Source organism: Cryptomeria japonica, chromosome 11, assembly GCF_030272615.1.
Source record: "Cryptomeria japonica chromosome 11, Sugi_1.0, whole genome shotgun sequence".
NCBI lineage: Eukaryota > Viridiplantae > Streptophyta > Pinopsida > Cupressales > Cupressaceae > Cryptomeria > Cryptomeria japonica.
The window spans coordinates 238,766,899-238,775,262 of NC_081415.1; the positions used below are offsets into that span (position 1 = coordinate 238,766,899).

Here is an 8,364-nt window from a genome sequence, read left to right on the forward strand (position 1 = left end):
AATTAAGCAAGATAAAAAGCATGTCTTCAAATTTGGTTCCTTGGTTATCTGTCTAGCACTTTACTTCATGAATCAGATCCCTAGAATCGGTAGAGTGCAGTGGGCTTTTGACAGACCAATGGCCCAACAGATAAAGTAGAGTCTTAACAGGCTTGGTAATAGGGACAACCAAAATGCTAGATTAAGGGCATTCTTCAAGACTTTTCAGGACAAGATGAAGCAGAGGGTTAGAATCCCCAAGGAAATTGTGAAAAAATATGAGGGGATAATCGATTTCATGGTAAATAAAGATGAATGTCTCATGGAAGCGGTTCAACCCCAGACAATGTGGATAATTCCTATGGGCTATGAGGTTGATGCAGGGACTTTGGATACCTATGCACAACACCTGCTTAATGCTCTAGCGGATTCTAAAGAAGAAAAGTTTGAAACTTGCAAAGAAAAATCAATGGAACTGCACACCAAGTTCATCGAACTGGCTAGGAAAAGAAAAGTTGCTAAGATAGTAAGGAAATCCTTGTTGAGGAAGGTCACCCTCGAGAAAAAGTCAAAGTTGCAAGGGATGTAGTTGAAAAGGCAAAGAAACAAAAGATTGCACCTTCTCCAATCAAAGTGAAGGTGATAGGGTCTTCTCCCATTCCGGTGAAGACACCTCTTGTTGAATCAAAACCCTTTGGTTCATCTGCTAAGGATAAAGGTGTTCTAGAGGAAGAAGCAGAAACCCCAAAGGAAGTATGTGGCAGTTTCTCTAGTGGCATCTGAAACAAAGTTAGATACAGATATTCCAAAGGCCCCAAAGAAAGGAGAGTTTGCAAGAATAATCCAAAAACCTCAATATGATGTTGAGAAGAAAGGGTTGAAGGAGAAGAAGGCAAAGTTTGATCTTGTACCGACGAGCAAGCCTAAGCGAGGAAAGAAGATAAAATCTTACTTGGATGAGGCAATAGAATTCGGTAAGATGGAGACCTCCCAAACCAAGTATCATATTATTCCTCCTTTGTCTATGCAAGAGTTAATAAATGAAATTATTAAAGATGGAAATTTGAAGAACATTTCTGTATATTATAAAAATGTGGATGATAAGGATAAGAGACAAATTGAAGAAGTTGTAGTTTTGTATATGGATGTATTTAGTAAAGCATTGATTGAATTAAAAAAATATCTTCCAAAATATCTATACAGTTTAATTGATGCTAGGAGAAAATCTGCTAGTCAAATGGATAGAGAAATAAAGGAGAGTGAATTGGTTAATTAGTGCACAAGTATCACTATTGAAGAAATTGATAGATTAATTTTGTTAGCAAATAAAAAAGAATTCAGGAGCAAGCAAAGAGTCAACAACCTGATGGTTGGAAGAGTAGAAGAAATAAGGAGAGAAATGAGTACAATCTAGAAGAAGTTTCTCACTAAGAACTGGCTAGTAGAGATTGTTTCACAAGATGAAGCCACTCAGTTAGAGAATCCTTCGGTAAATGATGTAAATAAGGAGGAGGACACTCATAATGTTGTAGAGAAACAAATTTTGGATTCTGTAGAGGTTGAGCTTGTTAAAGAGAATGATAAATCTGTTGAGATAGAGGTTGGTGCACCAAGTGATGACAACGGTGCACATGAGGCACTCAAAGGAGACAAATCCGGACAGGTTGAGGCTAAGAAAAAGGAAGAAGAAAAATTGGAGGAATCAGATAAAGGGAAGGGTAAGGTAACAAAAACTTTGATCCTTATGGCAATTAACACATAAAAATTTCAAGGCCAAGGGAGCTTTCCACGGTTTAATATCAGTTTTGACAAACCTTTCAATCAGATGTCTCTGGCAGAAAGGATGATTATTGTTGTTTCTCTCCAAGTGCAAGCCAGTCAAGAGTTAGCACAATATGAATTAGAAGAGAAGAGACTCATTGAGAACATAGTTTCAGTTTTGGAACAAGTGGTACCAGAACTACAACTTGATGCTAATGCCAGTTCATCTGATAAGCTTTAGAACTTGATATATCATATATCCACTCAGTTTGATTCTTTGACCAAGGCATTAGCTAGGCAGGCTATGGAAAAATTTAAAGATGTCAAAGCTCAAAGATTTTTGCAAATGATCAGCAATGATAAGGCCCAACTTGAAAAGGAATTAAAACTAATTGATGAGGCCTTAACAGAAGGTGGTAAAATTTATAAGTATTGTCTAGTTTTGATAAATTTTACTACTGAAATAGATAAGCAAATAGATAATTGAAGAGGTCAGTTAGCTCAGATTTCTCTGGCTTATGATCCTATAGCTAACTTAACCGTCACTATTGAAGGCCAAATTTTGACTATTATGGAGCAGATTAAGAATTTTGAGGAGAAGAGAGAATGGTTAGGCAGATAGGTGAACTCTGGAACCTGAATGGTCCCCGATTAGACACCTTTGTGTATCATAAAATGGACTATATTCAAAATATGTCTCAGGAGACTCCAACTGAGATTGCAGCAATAGAATTTCATACTTATATTTTGAATGGTTTTGTTTCAATTTTGGAGAAGTTGCGGGCAGGATGGAACACCTATCTTGGGTTCCTTAAGATGGAATATACAGATGTCCTTAAGCATGTATATATTTGATCAACCAGTGTGTGTGTATATGTACAAAATATTTTTTTGCACACCCTATCTTTTGTATTGCTATCAAAGGAGGATAGATAAGGTAAAAAATGTACAGATTGATCATGTATGGAGTGTACAGTTCGGTGATGCATATTTTTGGATTGTTGATCTAAGGGGGAGCCTTAGAATTCTTTATTCTTGATCTAGTGTACAGGTTTCAACACTTAACCATTTTTCATGAGTGTTTCCATATATGCCAAAGGGGGAGATTGTTGGAAATTGAAACTCATCTGGTGACTTTCGGTAGTTGCTTATTGGTCTAGGGTTGTCATTGATGGCAACTATTCTTGGTGATTCGATTTGAAGATCATGATTCATCTTATTCAGAAGCAGGAGTTAAATGGTAGGCAGTTAACTGGTAATTCAAGGCTATCTCAATAAGGTTTTGGTCTAGAAAGACTTCCGATGATTGTGGTGACTTTGGTGATTAATCCCATGTTTTTGGTGAATGGGAAGATCCTTAGGAAGCATGTGATTATATTCTTTTGGTCTGATGCTATGTTTTGTTCAAGATTGAAGCTGACATGTGACTACACGTTACACTTATTAAAGATGACTTGAAGGAGATTATTTTTATGTTAGAACCAGATATATAAGATTGATTTGGTGATTGGTTTTTGGTGTAATTCTATTATGGTGATTCATTTTGGTGTGATTGAGTGCAGTTTCATGTGCACATTTGGTTTACAGATAATCAAGTAGCTGACTGAGACATAAACAAATCATTTGTAGAGTGAGGGTAGTCAGAGATCTAATGCTTAACCATAACTCATTCTTGCATTGTCAGATGCTATCTCAGAGTTCATTTTATTATATTTTGTCATTGTAATCAAATTGTAAGTCAATGAGACTTCCCTGAAGGTTGTAGCCTTTCGGGTCATTGAAATTGAGCAGTGAGCTTTAAGCAGTGAGCCTGAATGCAAGTGCATTCCACATCTATGTAATATTTATGTACTCCTGGCCATAGTATATGAATATTGTAGGTTCCATCCCCACCGTGGTTTTTCCCTTTCCGGGTTTCCACGTAAAAATTGTGGTGTTGTGAATCTGTGGTTTATTTGTTGCTTATTTATGTTCTTTTATGTTATGCATTGCTAACCGGTGGATAAAGAATAAGTTTGTGGATTTTATTTCTGACAGATCACTGATTCACCCCCCCTCTCAATGATCTTTGATTCTAACACATATAACCTAGGAAAAAACTCTCATTAAGAGAGAACCTAACTTTCAAAAGGACTCACACACTCAATGTATTATTTAATGAACAAAGATTATAATACACTGGGAGAGTCTACATATAAAGCACATAAAATACTAAGGTACCTACTTGCATTCCATGTGAACAAGAAAATAAGGATCATGTAACTATACATCCCAATCCATAATTCCTATCCTCGTATATGCAACTTAAAAGAGATGCTCAATCCAACCTTCGCCAACAAGCCAAGGGTTAGTTTATCCAATCTTAACAACTACTCATGTGCTTCCTTTTATAGAAATAAGATTAGACAAAATAACCAAGTAATATTTTATAAATAATGTGACTAATTCAATGAGATTAAAAAAACATTTCCCCCTCATTTTATTTTTAGTACTAAGTTTTTCCTTTTTGGTACTACATTTAACCCAACGTTAAATGTTTTTCCAATGTACAACCCATATTATATATGTATCCCACTATTGTATATTAAAAATAAAGTGATCCCAAGAATGTTTAACAATGTGATGCCCTCATCCATAGATTTCCTATGTGCACCACACATATGTATTAATTTTATGTTATAACCATTATTCAAGATGAGCAACATATATTTTTGCAAAATTGCCCCACTTGTTATATAAAATGTATAAGGGGTTAAAACTAAACTTAAACATCAAGGGAACAATCCCTAAAGTTATCATGTTACCATCAATACATTCGATTTCTCCATGTGTGATCCATCAATATACTTGCAACAATAACCAAAGTGACCACTATCTTAAACAATAACCTTCTCATCCTCCATCATGCCAGTGCACAAAAGATAAGATCCAATCTAAGGAGATGCCCATTAAATATCACATAGAATCATAAATACCACCTCAAATTGATATATAAACATAAACACTAAATCCAATGTTAAAAATATGCATAAGTAACTACCACTTGAATTAATCACCATAGCTAGAATAGCAACCACAACTGGCTGCTAACATATCTAACTAACTATGCCTCAAAACTAAGGTATGCTCATTATAAAATTAAACCTTATGCCATCAATATATAAAACACAATCCACAATCACAAGTACCTTTGTATATATTAGCCTACATAAATAACTTCTCAAAAGTAAAAAAAATTAAACATGCAATAAAGAAATTCAAGACTCCCAACAATGTACAATATAAAAAGACATCAAAAAAAGCACGTATGCAACCTCTAACTCCCACTCCATGGGTAATTTCAAATGTGAAAATGATTAAAGAATTCAAATATACACCAATAATACTCACATTGAAGGTATAACCAATGCTATTAATATCTTAGAGTACCAGGCAACATCCACAATGAATATACAAAACCTACAAACTAAACTATTGATGATGAAAATAGGAAACAATGCAATGAATGTATCAAATTCACACTCAACGGTCACTTCAATAGAGTTTAAGGTTAATGTATGAAACAAAATAATAACCTATCAAACCTTCACAAAGACCTTAGATTTTCTTCATTGATTTTTTATATGTATTTGTGTAGTGTGACGAATTGCACCATGTACATTTCTAACACTTTCTCATTGAGCTTGGTTCTTTTATGACAAAATTTATGATCAAGATGTTATAATTCTAATTTCATGGATTAAAAACATGAATTATTATCAGCCTATTGTCCAAATATGGGATCAATTGGTTAGACAAGAATCTGATGAACAAATAAATTTACGACGCATAAACAAGTTTGCAGCACACAAACGTTTATGCAACATGCAAACATCCCATTTTTTTTCCAAATTCAAATGGGAATAGTCCACATCAGACCTCTTTCAATGTGTTTCCCTTCATATAAATGCATTTGAAATGGCTTGTTGGCATTTGCATGAAGATTGCATTAATGAAATGTTATGTTGATATTGATGTCAATTAATCGGTAATAATGTTGCTTTGTAACCAGTAGGAAGAGCTAGTAAAGGGAACTGCAACCGGTAGGTGAGTATGTAGAGGAAGTCGGTATTACTTATGAAATGGAGAGATGAACCGGTAACCCTACCTATAGTTGAGACCAAACCCTAATCAATGGAGCTTGGTGAATCTATTGAAGCAGTTTATGATCAAATGATGAACGACAAAGACTATGACATGTATGCATGTTGTATGAGAAAAGTTTTAAATGATTCATGGTGTGTAGAGATAATGGTATTTGTCTTGGGAATGAGTAATTTCATTACATGTAATGGAAACTGTGTGATGAGTTATAGAGTTCGATGAAGTGGTGATGAAGGAGTGGTCAAGGTTATCTTGAATGATGTGCAGTTATTTCTATGTAATTTGCTATATAATCCAACGGTCATACTTGAACCGATTTGTTTGTAATCTCTATGAGATAGTTAGGTTTGTGAAGTGTTACCAACTTGTTTATTTGTTTATAAGGTTGATGAGTTGTTTTGTTGTATAGTTGGCAATTTGTGATTGAGAGTAAGAGAGTGTGGTTGCTGAACCTGATAATGTATCTGCAGTATGTGTAAAGGTAGATAGGAGCATGAAAAGGATCTCAACAAGCAAGTGTAGTGCTATTCAAACAGATCAACAAAGCCCTGTTATTTTATAATAATTACAACAGTCAAATCCCCTAACCGGGTAATCTCTAACAAGCTTAGTGTTGTCTAAATCCTCTAACTAGGTGGTCCATTAACTTGGATTTCAAATCCTCTACCGAGGTTACTCCTAATAGGGTATTGCTTCTAATAGAGAATTATAGTCAATCCCTTAACCGGGTGGTCCCTAACATGATCTGTTCTTAACATGACTTTTTGTAAAGCTTTAATAGGCTTGGCTCCTAACAGGATGGACTTCAGAAGAGTTCAGAACTTGTGGGTATTCATCCCCACCGTGGTTTTTCCCATTTGGGTTTCCATGTCAAAAATATTGTATCAAGTGGTGAATGCTTTTGTGGTTATGTTTACTATGGTTAAATTGCTTAATTACTAAATCCACTTTGATATGATATGATAGCCAACAACAATCTGAAATTTTTTTTACTACTGTCAGTAAAGTACTCGAATGATTTGGTTAAAAGGTTTTGAGAGTTTCAATTTTATAATAGTTAACCAGTTTACTTGTCAATAATATTGCATTTGACAGTTTAGTGTTTAAACTAGTCAGTTTAGAGTTTGACTTGAGAGGTTGATTTTGAGATTAGTGAAAGTCTAATCAGTTTTCTATCTACTAATTGACCCCCCTCTCTTAGTAGTTGATCGGAACCTTATTCATTTATCATACCATCATGGCTATTCACCCATTCCAAGAAACAAAACTCATCTTTTCTCTCTCATTTTCACATTCTAGCTATTCAACCTCTTTCTCTCTCAGACACAACAAATCTCTGTTGAAATCTACTCACAACAAGCAAGTCTTCTCTTTCTTTCAATCACGCTTTCATTTCAAGAGAGGGGCCTTTGTTGTGTAACGCTCTATAATCTCTCATCTTATTAAATAATCTTATTTATCAATCTCTAAGTGCATTTAGTATCTATTTCTATTTGTTCATTTATTATTTTATCTCTAGTAATAGGTATTTTCATCCATTAAGTGGGGATTGTTTATATTATGCAATCTATTTTTATCCAACCTATCTATTTGGTTGTCCATGAAGGTGGAAACACTGAAATAGGGGTTTGACTGAGGCAAACCCCTATACAACCCTAACAATTTTCCCTTAGTGTGTGTATGTGATGAACAAGTGCATGAAGCATGGAGAAATCCCTAGCACATTTTCAAGGTTTTTTCTAATCTCTATCTGTACGAACTGTACAACATGACATGTAGATGTCCTCATGGTGTGCTGACATCCGAGGTTGATGCTTCACCAGTTTAACAGTAAAAATTACATATCCTAAGCTTTATATTTCTATTGTCATAATATTTTTATTGTATCATATGTTATGGTTATTTAGTGTTTTTTGTTTATAAGCATAGTTAGTATGGTTTGATTTCTCCCTTTTATATTATTTTCCCTATCTCACTAGAGTGCTAGTTAAGTGAGATACTTGAGGGCTATTTTCTCCTTGAGACCTTGTTATCTTGAGGGTAGTGAATCCCCTCTATATTTTAGTGAACCTGAGGTGAATGTCTTAGGATCTCTTCCTCCAAAGTTTTGATGCATTTGATAAGATATTCTTGAAGGTTGACTTTAATGTGTTAGATGATCTCTTAGATGTTTTCATAGAGATGTCTCCTTCTACATGTAAATCCACTAAACATAGCCTACACCTAGACTCTTCTCCCTTGGAGGATAAAAAGTCCATCAACATCATCATTGTCTGTGTTGCCCCTGAAAGATGTAAGAGATTAATCATTTACATGATTGTGGATAGTCCTTCTCCAAAGAAAGTTAAGTCTATTTATGGAAGACCCTTTGAAAGTTTAACTCTTCTGACTTTTTCACAAGATTTACTCAATCTAGAAACACTTCTTATAACTTTGTTGCTCATACATACAACACAAGATGAAATAAGAAAGATGTTGATC

At 34.6% G+C, this 8,364-nt stretch overlaps 1 protein-coding gene across 1 annotated transcript; it reads left to right on the top strand.

Annotated features, from left to right (window-relative positions):
- The first annotated feature begins 277 nt into the window (after nucleotides 1-277).
- Nucleotides 278-1,981, top strand: LOC131860160 (uncharacterized). The gene is made up of 4 exons (XM_059214533.1): nucleotides 278-505; nucleotides 707-953; nucleotides 1,440-1,702; nucleotides 1,805-1,981. The coding sequence occupies exons 1-4, from the start codon at nucleotides 278-280 to the stop codon at nucleotides 1,979-1,981; spliced, it is 915 nt and encodes a 304-aa protein (XP_059070516.1).
- Nucleotides 1,982-8,364: the final 6,383 nt, after the last annotated feature.